Raw genomic sequence first — 12,174 nt, 5'->3', positions numbered from 1 at the left:
TGTTCGCGAGAAGGTTCGCTGCCAGCCCATTCTCATTCCCAGGGCGTTAAATAACGAGGCTTTGTCACGGCCGTCGGCGTTCGGTACCGCCACACACGGCACCCTTTAGCGCCGGTATAAAACGCACTGGGGCATTCAATTAGCTCTGATGTATACCCATCTGTGGCAACAGTAAACGCTCCGAGAAAGTGCGTCAGGAGTGTGGTGATATAATTTACAGGGCGAAAGAGACACACCATGCGGACGGGAGATGTGGTGGATGGGTCCAACAAACACAAGGCTTTCATCCAGTAGACCACTGTTCCTGTCCTGTTACAATCAGCTGTTTGTTCGTGTCCCGTGTTCACGATGTTCAATGTAATTTTCACTGTACAAACTTATTACGTAACGTGTAGTAGTTTTAAGCCCAACCATGTAGTTCTTTCCTAAACCTAACTATGGTGGTTTTGTTGCCTAATCCTAAAGTGATGCCAAGGGGAGCTATAGTGGTTTTAATGCCAAAAATAAAGTGACGCCACGGGGCGGGACAAAGCGGCGGTATGTGACGAGCTGGGATGAGAACGTGTTGCCACTGCCATGAACTGTGAGCTGCGGGAAAAGGTACAGATTATTGTTCAGAAAGATCAGGTGTACAGTAAGTAAAGGTTATTTAGAGAAGAAAATGAAAAGCCCGGAGAAGAGAAGAAATTTAAGGGATTTCTGTGATAGATTCTAAAAGAGCGTAGAAAGCCCATATATCAAAAACATGACTATGTGGTGTCCGACTAGCCACTGCACATCCCAAGAAAAAAGCTGCTAAACCTGAGTGGAGAGGAAAGCTCTACAGGATGAAGGGTCATGAAAGGCCTTCATTCATTCATACCTCATTTCTGCATATTATCAACAAGGGGGGATTCTTCCCACCATGGCACCTATGCTGTTTTCTCCTAACCACTGGCGTGAACTTTGCCTCGTGCATTCAAGCCAAGTGGCATGTGACAGTGACAAAGCAACATCAGATGGCTCGGCTTCGCTCCCTGCATGTATGAAAAACCATAATTTGAAGGACTTTGCTGTAAAAACAGCAGAGGAAGTTTTGTTTGGCACGGCACAGGGGCTAAGTTAATTGCCCGACCACAGTCTTCCCCTCTGCATCAGCGTGATGTGGTGAGAACGTGGCTGATGTGGGGAAAAAGAGGAGCGACGGCAGGGGCAGGGCCCAGGGGTCAGCCAGAGCGCCATCTGATACCGGGAGAAAAACAAGACAGAGGGCACGGGACTGGATGAATGGAAGGATGTACATGAACTACAAACCTCCCACACCCACATACCCACTAATGAGAGACCTGTGGTGGCAGCGGTCTGGAAGTCACCCATCTTACAGCAAAATTAGTGTAGGAAGTCATGCTGAACACTAAATAGAGTTTATACTCCAATACTGGAATATGTTTAATCGCCTAATCCAATCTCTAGTAGCATCTGGAACTGTTTAAGCAAGTGTATTTCTTACTTGTTAAGATTTTTTAGGGGACTACTTTGACCTCAGAGGAATTTGAACTGAACTTAGAACCTTTTTCTTTGCATCATATGACATACTTTTCTTCTCATGGGTTTTCAACCAGGCTGTAACTAGTACAGACATCCAGTGAAGGGTGGCTATACATCACACTTATGTGAGAGAGTGAATGGGTTCAGAGCTGCCTTGTGTTATGCTGTAACATGACCAAGGTCAGAATCACAGGGGAGAGAGGTGCGATCAGCCAACCCTGTAAGAAGCATCTCTCTTCCCATATTTCTTCCTCACACTCTCAATGGTGCCACTCCACTCTACAACTCCCTTGTTATTTTTTGGGGAATTCTTTGCCGGATACATCCAGGATTTTGCTTGGGTGGTTTTCTTTAGAGCCAAGCAATTTATGGACTAAAATAAACTTTCATCTGGCTTAAGTCAAGCCAAAGCAAACCCCTAAATGAAAAAGGTGCCCATGGATCAGCGCAGGAAAACATTAGTTTTCCTTGTCAAAAACGGAGGTTTCACAGTTACAAGCTTGTACAAGTATTTGACGAGGCCGAAGGAAGTGACTGCAGAATGTGCACTGGGCCTGACTCTTTAGCCCCGGCTCACCTTTATCTCCAAAGAGTTTAGATTGAGGCAATAAATCATGTCTGGAACAGTGTGGAATGACTCTAATACAACTTCAATGGTGCAAGTGATGTGGAGGTTTGGTGTATTGTAAAGGTATTCAACTCAAATTTGAATTTGCAAAGCACAAAGTTTAGAATTACAGACAAAAATCATCATCATCAACCATCAAGGGATTTAAAGTTATGAAAGTTGAACTTTAAGACAATTCTGACTAAATTTGTGATCAGTTTAAAAATGCCAAATGTGAGATTGGGACCATTTCTATTGCCTCCGCACAGCTCTCAACATGGCGACAGCTGAGCCGGCGGCTCGTAGCCAATGGCGATAACAGTGCTAACAGTGAAAACAAAGGTAACACTGCTGGTGCCACACTTCCGCGACAATGCTGTATAAGCTGTAACACTGTATGAGGGCAATGCAGAGCAGTGGCTCGCAGCTAGCCAGTGGGGCACGCTCACATGCACGAACATGCACTAAATGCACGCATAGCCGGCATGGCACGGAGAAGCTCGGATTACATCACACACAGAGGAAGAGAGACTTCATTCTCTGCTCAGGTATACATTAATCCACTATATCTTTACATAGACAATAATTGTTTGATGCCATATTAATGATCTAGATATCGAATTTAGAACCTTTAAAGATATGAAAGTTTAACTTTAAAACAATTATGAGGTGTAAAATGTGAGATTGGGAGCATATCTATTGGCTCTGCACAGCTCTCAACACGGTGACTCGTAGAAAACGGTGCTAACAGTGCTAATAGTGAAAACAATGGAAATACTGCTGACAGAACAGTGTTAACCTGGGGGGGAACCAGAGGGTGGGTGCTATGCTTCTGCGATGGCTATCAGCTGTAACCGCCGTATTTGAACAGTGCAGAGCGTTTTTTATGATTTAGCCAGTGGGGCACGCTCACATGCATAAACATACACTAAAAGCACGCACAGCCGGCCCAGCTATGTCAATAAAGTACGGAGAAGCTCGGATTACAACACACACAGAGGGAGAGTGACTTCATTCTCTGCTCAGGTAGACATTACTTCTCTATATCTTTAAATAGCAAATAGTTGTTTGCTGCTATATTAATGCTCTGGATATCATATTGAGCACCTTTAAAAAAGCGTACTTCCAATTAAAAATATTGTATGAAAAGCCTGAAACTCAAAAAATGCTGCACAAAGAAACATAGCATGGTAAACCAAAAACATGACATTAAATAAAGTTTTAGGCTTAAAGTCTTGTTTGATATTTTGGGAAGTATGCTTATTTGCTTTCTTGCTGGGAGTTAGATGAGAAGAGGTACCAGACTATTTCTTGGCTGGGTGCGTTGACTTCCTGGAGCCTTGTCATCACTGTGGGCTTAAAAGGCAACCAGCGTAGACTCCAGGAAGTCGCTGCACCCGCCCCGCCAAGTTATAGTCTGGTGCACAACCCTCCCGTGAAACCGCAACTTGTTGTTTTAACACAAACAAGCTTCCAGTGTTTATGCTCAGCTAAGCTAACCATCTATAGCTTCACAGTTAATAGACAGACATGAGAGTGGTATCAATCTCCTCATCTAACTCTCCACAAGAAATAAGTGTATTTCCCAAAAGGCAGAGCCGTTCCTTTGAAGTGCATCATTTACTTTAAGACTTTAAGGCTTTTTAAAGTATGTGCAGATATATCTTGTCCGTGTAGGATGAACTGTTTCTAACATCGCTCAGCCACGTCTCTCATCCCACACATGCATATAAAAAGCACCCATGCGGAGTACAAAGAGTAAAACTTGATACGCACATCTTTGGGCCATACATAGTGGTGAGTGAAAGTGAGTGAATGAAAATGCTCCAAACTGAAGTGTTGAAGCTCTTTTGAAGAGCAGATGAGCACTTGCAGATGTGCAATCTGTGAAGAGTGCAGTTACGCTTTAGCACGTTCTTGGCAGGGTCCTTTCAAAATGTATTTGAATTTTGTTTAAATGTATTCCTAATTACAGTCAAACGCCACATTATCTAGAACATTTTAATACTATAAATTGCACATTTCAGCATATAAACATATACAGCTAGCCTAGAAAAGAGTTTTTTCCACTGTCCATGCGTTTATGTAGCTACAATAAATACCTTTGATCATAACCATCTATTCTCACATCTGCTTTTAAACTCGCGTTCTTTCCTCTCTGACCTTGGACATCCTCCTTCATGTTCTTTACACTGGCCATCCGTAAGAGTAGTTAATCCGCAAACTGCATTGTTTGGAAGCCCCTAAGACGCTTTGCAGATACATCTGTGTTCTGTTAAAGTGATTGGTCATTTCTCAGATAAAGCAGCTGGACAGTTCCAGGGGGAAGACCCCTGCCATGTTATCTGAGGCGTGGGAGGAGGGGAGGAAGGGGGGCACAGAGGAGGAGAGATCCCAGCAACATGTGAAAACTCCCAGACACAAACCATAACAGAGGGACAGCCTGGTTACCAGGAGGCAGGAGTGGGACTGGAGCAAGACCAAGTCAGGGGGACCCGTGTTTGTACAGGGATTTGTAGGGTCTGTTGATGCGACATTAGAGACTTTGGTAACCAAGCGTCACATGGCTGCAGTAGTCTTTAAATCCACTGCATTATTTCTTGATCACAACTGCTAAAAATAAGCTGTCTTCCGGAGGGGACAAAGGCAGATAGTTGAGGGTTTAAAGGCATCTGCTGTGAGGGGTTTCAAGTAGGACTGTCAATCAATTAAAATATTGAATCGTGATTAATCGCAAATTAATCAGTTTAATTTTTTATCCGTTCAAAATTTACCTTAAAGCGAGATTTGTCAGGTATTTAATACTGTTATCAACATAGGAGTGGGCAGATATGCTGCTTTATGCAAATGTATGTACATATTTATTGTTGGAAATCAATGAACAACACAAAACAATGACAAATATTGTCCAGAAACCCTCACAGGTACTGCATTTAACATACAAAATATTCTCAAATTATAACATGGCAAACTGAAGCCTAACAGGCAACAACAGCTGTCAGTGTGTCAGTGTGCAGACTTGACTATGACTTGCCCCAAACTGCATGTGATTATCATAAAGTGGGCATGTCTGTAAAGGGGAGACTTTTCATTCACATATCTTGAGGTCAGAGGTCAAGCCAGTTTTTCCTCACCAAAATGTCCTTCTCGACCAGCTAGTATGGAATGGTTGGTACGAATGGATTCCTTAGGTTTTCTAGTTTCAAATGATACCAAGATCTTCACTCTAGCTTTAAAATGAGCCCGCTACAACCTAAAAATCTCAAGTTGCATTAATGCGTTATTATCATGTTAACTTTGACAGCCCTAGTTTCAAGGTATGTGTATTGCTAAACAGATTCAGTTATTATAATAAAGTAAGACAGCACCCACAAAACCATCTAAAATCAGTTTGGCTCTCCAGCTTCCATGTGGCGGTAGGTAGCCCAGAGGCTTGGAACAAACTATTCCCACAAATTTAGCCCCGACTGAAATATTAACTGTTCAAAGCAGCTCTCTGGTGGCAGAGATCACCATGCGGTCCGTGTGCTTTCACAGCAGATGTTTAATGGATTCAGGTGAGGCATTTCAAATGAGCGTGACTGTAATTTCAAGTGCCTGTCACAATCTGTTATGCCTTGCGTGACTACAGGATTGCAGTCCAATGAGATGCAGGGCGAGCTGCAGGATATCACATCACAGCTAACGCTGCACATTTCAGAGTGTGGAGCTCTCCGATTTTAATCTCTATCAGATGATAATTGAATCTAAGACCAACAAGCCTCATCTTGTCTAATTTGTGTATCGGTATTATTACAGGAGAAGTGATGCGCTGGAATTCATTCCAAAACTGTGAAGAAAGTAGGGTTGTCAACATTAACAATAATAAAAACAAAAAAAACTAAATAAATAAAATAATCATAACACGTTAACGTTAAATTTGTTTTAACGGTACTAATTGCTTTAACTCATTAATGTTACCTAAACCTAGAAAACCTAAGGAATCCATGGGTACCAACCATGTCATACTAGCTTCTCGTGAAGGAGGCTAAATAACGCTCCAAACTTACTAACTTACGTTTTGGCGAGGACAAAGGAGTCCCTTGACCTCTGACCTCAAGATATGTGAATGTAAAAGGGTTCTATGGGTACCCACGAGTCTCCCCTTCACAGACATGCCCACTTTAAGATAATCACATGCAGTTTTGGGCAAGTCATAGTCAAGTCAGCACACTGGCACACTGACAGCTGTTGTTGCCTGTTGGGCTGCAGTTTGCCTTGTTCTGATTTGAGCATATGTTTTATGCTTAATGCAGTACTTGTGAGGGTTTCTGGACAATATTTGTCATTGTTTTGTGTTGTAATATTGAGTAATAAATATATACATACATTTGCATAAAGCAGTATATTTGCCCACTCCCATGTTGATAAGAGTATTAAATACTTGACAAATCTCCCTTTAAGGTACATTTTGAACAGATAAAAAATGTGCAATTAATTTGCGATTAATCACGATTAACTATGGACAATCATGCGATTAATCAAGATTAAATATTTTAATTGATTGACAGCACTGTGATACACAGAAGCGAGTGAGTTTATAACAACACTAAAACGCTGCCACTGTACATGCACTGTGCGTAGATGCAAAAGAGTTTTAAAAATGTCTTCATGGGGAGACTGACGTCACCCCTTGGCGCAGATGCTGAGATTAGAAAGATGACCTTTGACCTTGCCCATTGTTGCCATGGTTCCTCGGGCTCCCCTGCCCATGGTTTGAGCAGGGAGGAGGCAGGCGGGGCTCAGAGCGAGGAGGAGGAGGCGGAGGAGGAGGAGGAGGAGGAGGAGGGGATTCGGATGCATAACCACAACAGGTGGTGTTGATTTAAGGGAGTTCTGCCTTTCCATGCGCTGGAGCTGAACCCAATACATGACAAAGGCAGATCAAAGTGTGTTTCACTGTGGTGCGCGAAAATCCTTGTCAAACCATTCAGCTTCCTCCCATGAGCACTGTTTCTCTCTCTCTCTCTCTCTCTCACTCTCGTGCATATTTCCCCCCTCACTCTCTCTGAAAAAGAAGTGCTCACAGATGCTCCGCGGCAACAGTAAGAACACAAACTGTCATTTCCTTTAACAGCTCATTGTGGACTTATTAGAACAGGGCTTACCACTGTTCTGCTAATAGTTTCTCTAACACTCTCCCTCGGTGCACTTGAGAGCCCTCAGAGTGCGATGAGGGCAGATGTAAAGTGGAGAGAATGTCATGGAGGATTATGATTCTACCCGTGGGGGGGGGGGGTGAAAACACGATATTCTACAAATGAGGTTACACAGCAGAGCTTGTGAGCGCACACAAACATATACAAACTCTCAAAGGGCGCTCCAATGTAGTACTTGGCTGCGTGCCAAATCTTGTCTCCCTGAGGCTCTTATACAATCCACACCATGTCAGCTTCAATTGCCAACTGCAAAGTGCATGCACACACATATACGCCGGCACACACACACACACACACACACACACACACATATATCAGTAAAAAGTTCTGTACTCACATAGAGTCCTGTGTGCCTGTCTCCAAAGAAGGGGAAAGCAACAGAGATCTCCACGAGCCTGGAGCCCCCGTCGTCCTGAGAGTTGGTCTGGGAGTCCCCCTTGTCCTGGCCGAAGGGGTAGAAGTCCTCCAGGGGCACGGCGAGTTCCACCCCAGGCAGCAGGTCCAGGGAGAGCAGGGTGTAGAAGCAGGGCAGCAGGGCTCGCAGCACCAACACCATGGCCTCAGCCACCCAGGGATGGAGCTGACAGCAGGCACCGCGGAGGGGAGGGAGGAGCGCACACACCTGAGGCAAACGAGAGCAGAAGCAGAACAGGACAAGACGGTACGTTCCTCCTCTCAACCACAGCAGGTCTGAATCCTCCCCTGACTGCTCTCTGGCTCTGCCTCTTTCTCCCCTCTCTCCTGTCCTTTCAGTAGTGAACTGGGCTTCTTGTGTGAGACAGGGGAATACTGTAGATTCCTTGCATTCTGCTTGCTGCTGGGTACTGCAGGAGCTACACTCCGTCTCACTGAAATGAAACGAGGGGAGGAATGAAAGAGGGGGAGCAGCGTGATTCAGCTGAGATGTGTTTTTTTTTTTTTTTTTTTTTGAACAATCCAGCGATTTGGTCCCTGATGGTCAGCTTAGAAATATCCTCAATAAAAGCTCTATTCTGCCTGCCAAAGGAGTTCTTTCAGTTTTGGCCCCACCTCCCCCACAGGGATTCACTACCTTGCATAATTAGCTCCTTTCAGCCAATAGCTGAGAGGAGGCCGGTAACTGGATAACCACTGGGCGGATCTATGATAATCAAAGGGCTGCTTTAAAGAAACTCTGACAAGATTTTCCCCTTTCAGTGAAACTCCTACTATGTACAGTTACCAAGGCATGCAAGGTTACACAGTGAGAAGACATGCATGTGCACTGTTGTGAAAATGCAACACTGTACAGTGAGAGTAAGGACTGAAATGAAAGAAAGAGGGAAAAGGAGTTGGCTTTTTAAGATACTTACACACAGTCGATGCAATATAGTTGTGGTTTCTAATCATCAAAGGGAAGAACACATATCATCTAAAGATTTTAGGGTTGTGAAGGATTACAGGCGGCTCGCCAGTGAAACTCTCAAGGAATGACGATCCCCACAGACCTTGGAAGTCTGCAACGATCTCTGAAAGAAAACACTTAAGACAGCACTGGCAACAGAGAGCGAAGGTCATTCTCTCACCCACAACACTAAATCCACAAAGGCTTTTAATGGTGCGAACCAAACGCCAGAACTCGCATGCCATGAAAAGGCAGCGCTGCCCTTCGCGAAGTTCACAGAAAAGCTTTTTTTTCCCATAACAAAGCTGTGCGGTCAGTAGAATAAACATCATTTTGAAAAAATGGTATAAATGTGCTCTGATACACCCGCTTTATTAAAAACAATCACAGCTATTGCACACACTATCATTGAATGAGTCAATAAAATAAACGAGTTAAAGAATCTTTATGACGCTTATTAATCACAGCATCAGGGAAATCTGCAAACAATTATTGTAAATATTTGGATACATATTCTCATTAGTATACACAAACAGTGATTATGTGACATATAAAATTGGTGCATGATCAATATGACAAATGAGTCCAGGAACGATCACAAGAGGAGAATGGAGCACCAACTAAGGAAACCTTTCATCACATTGTTTCCTAGAAAAAAAATGACACAGCATAAACAGACTTAGAAACGCCAACTGCAGCGAGCCAGAGGAAATCCTTAAAACAATTTGGCACATCCAGTCCACTTATAAACAAAACACTCATTGTTTGTTGTTGTTGAGTTTTCCTGCAGATTAATGTAATCCGGTGTGCATATGTGCATGGGCGGGAGCAAACGCCTTAGGAGTGTGTTTTATGTGTGTGTGTGCGTGTGTGTCTGTTTCCAAATGTGGACGTAGCTTGTAACATAATGTTGTTGGGAAGCTGCCAGAGGAACAGTGAATGAGGAAGCCAGAGGTGCTACATACTTCACTGCAGGGTCTCTGCCTGCCTACACGCCGGGTTGTAGCATCTGATTGAAGTACGCCTGTCGTCTTATCGTCTCCTGATCCAGCTGCTCTTTCAGAGTCAGCACCTAAATAAAAACAAAGAAAAATGTAGACACAAAAATACACAGACATAAACCTGTCGCACAAAAGAAAGACCTTCCCAACAAATGATCCACACTACCTGCTCCTCCAGGCATTTGACCCTCTGGCGATGTGCCTTCTCCCTGGTCTCCAAGGCCCGCTCTTCTTGAAGCCTGCTGTCTCTCAGACGATCCGTGTCCAAATCCAACTCCTGGTGATGGCGGGCTGTCACCTCCAGGAGGCGCTGTGTATGAGAGTGCTCCAGCCGGGAGATCTGGGCCTGGAGACAGTTCACATGAGTTTATAGAATTGAAAGTAGAGTAAAATAAAGGTTGGTAAGTGTAATAATCAGTGGTTGAGCAGAAGGGGGACAATGAGGTTCTGTCTGACCTGACCCCTGGCTCACAGGAGTTCTTACCTGGGCAAGTTGGATAAACTAGAAAACACACGTTGGTCGAAGACAGCCTTATTTGATAGGTGTAAACAATCAAACACAAGTTCTGTAAAACTGAAATTACATTGGAACAGTAGCAGTTTCAATTTGATAATTATGTGTGCAGGGATATCTGGCTTTTCATGCAAGCAAGTGCAATCACTGAAGCTGATAATACCTTCAAAGAATTTAGAGAGGGTTCCAGATTCATACAAAAAATGTTTTTGATATTCTTAAATATTACGTGAGTTACAGTAACATTTGTATTTATGATGATTTTACATTACTGTTATTGCTTGCCTGGCAAAGAGTAGTTGATTGATACATACTCCTCATTATTTTAAAGTATTTTGGTAGTGACAATAAACACAAATTGTTCATATATATGTTATATCTGTAGCAGCCTGTTGCATATGGAGGACGGAACCTGCCAAAATCAAAAATTAATAAATAAATAAATAAGTTTGGGTAAATAAATAGGGGGGAAATGCAAAGGGAAAATAATGCAAAAATAAGGGAATAAATAAAATAAATAAATAAATGTATACAATTTATTAATGAATAAATACATTTTAAAATAAGTAACAATAAATTTAAGAGTTGATAAAATAAATAAATAAAATGGAAAATTAAATAGAAGAGTAGATAGATAAGGGAATTAATACAGAGGGCAAATAAATAAAGAAGTAAATTAAAACAGAAATCCATTTTTGTCAGTTCATCAATTAATTAATGCCTACATGTATTTTAATATAATTTTTGGTACATTTAATGGCATATTTATGTATCTATCGAGTCATATATTTATTTATTAATTTTTTATTTTGGTAGGTTCTGTTCGCCATAGTTCCACATCATTGGTCCTGTCCTCACATCCCTGGCTATAATCCAGCTGCATCTCACCTGCGCAGTCAGCAGCTCATCCTGCTTCTCAGCCAGCTCCTGTTCCAGGCTGCGGACTGTCTGTCCCAACTGCTCCCTCTCTCTGCCTGCCGACGCCGCCCCCTCCTCCTCCCTCCTCAGCCTCTCCATCTCCACCTGACGACAACACGAGTGGTGACATAATGTGAACGACTTTACCATGATTGTTCTGCACTCATGTGCCTTCCTGTAATGCGTGTAGCAGAAGCCAAGCACAGAGCCTCTCGGTTCTCACAGTCCACCTACATGTTTCCATCACTTCAAAATCACTTTGTACAGTGTGTGACAAAGGAGATGTGGAAAATGGAACAAAAAGATATTACGCAAATGACAAACTGCATTATAATGAAACAGCTAATTATTTAAATTCGCTCCTCCTGCGTGGATTAACTGCTCATTTATTTGCCTTAATGCTCCGGCAACTGCACGTCTTCACTTGATCCAGAATGTGGCAGCAAGGCTTCTGACCGACACTAAACACATATTACTTCAGTCCTGGCTTCTATACGTACGCGGGCTTCCAGCAGTTTTAGAATTGACTTTAAGACGCTTTTAATTACATTTTAAAGCCCTTTGTGGTTTGGCTCGTTTATATGTTTCAGATCTTTTACCTCATATTCAGCACCAGGACTTTTCAAGTCTCCTGACAAAAAGCTGTTTAATGTTCTGGGGTCCCACAAAAGAGGGCTATATATTATACAGTATATATTGATTTTACATTACATAAGTACTGCATCGTCTTTTTTTTAAATCTCCCTCTGCTCAGTCCCCCAACTTTATGGAAGTGCCATATTAACCCACTGCAGCAATTTTTTATTACAATTCTTTTGTACTTATAGTAGTAGTAAAACCGTGTGTATTTGCAACTGTGATTTAGACAAGTTCCAACAAGTTTAGTTGAACTAATCCTAAAAATGAGGGATAAACTAATAGCTTGATATTTTGTACGGAAGCCCGAAACGGACATTCAATCTATTTTTTTAGTGCCGTTTTCTCGACATCACTAGTTTTTATGTCGTTATCTCAAGAAAAAAAGCTTTGTTACCTTGAGATAAATA

General features: G+C 42.6%; 2 protein-coding genes across 5 annotated transcripts in view; both read right to left on the bottom strand.

The window, feature by feature from the left end:
* The window catches only part of sned1 (sushi, nidogen and EGF-like domains 1), a 37,577-nt gene extending 28,733 nt beyond the window's left edge, over positions 1 to 8,844 (bottom strand). For 3 of the 4 annotated variants that reach the window (XR_005206983.1, XM_037770292.1, XM_037770294.1), the window contains exons 1-2: positions 8,664 to 8,844; positions 7,670 to 8,180 (exon numbers count right to left, since the gene is read on the bottom strand). Coding sequence is in view for 3 of the 4 variants with exons in the window: in XM_037770292.1 (XP_037626220.1) it covers positions 7,670 to 7,888 (219 nt within the window). In the remaining variant the exon portion in view is untranslated. The remainder of the gene's footprint in view (positions 1 to 7,669; positions 8,181 to 8,663) is intronic. The other variant, XM_037770293.1, reaches the window with a different exon arrangement.
* A 204-nt stretch (positions 8,845 to 9,048) lies between these two features.
* The window catches only part of crocc2 (ciliary rootlet coiled-coil, rootletin family member 2), a 46,139-nt gene continuing 43,013 nt past the window's right edge, over positions 9,049 to 12,174 (bottom strand). Inside the window, 3 exon segments of the mRNA XM_037770276.1 lie at positions 9,049 to 9,767; positions 9,863 to 10,042; positions 11,099 to 11,233. Of these exon segments, the coding sequence (XP_037626204.1) occupies positions 9,684 to 9,767; positions 9,863 to 10,042; positions 11,099 to 11,233 (399 nt within the window). The 3' untranslated portion in view covers positions 9,049 to 9,683.

Source organism: Sebastes umbrosus, chromosome 5, assembly GCF_015220745.1.
Source record: "Sebastes umbrosus isolate fSebUmb1 chromosome 5, fSebUmb1.pri, whole genome shotgun sequence".
In the NCBI taxonomy this organism is placed as follows: Eukaryota; Metazoa; Chordata; class Actinopteri; order Perciformes; family Sebastidae; genus Sebastes; species Sebastes umbrosus.
This window is presented reverse-complemented; position numbering and strand designations above follow the sequence as displayed.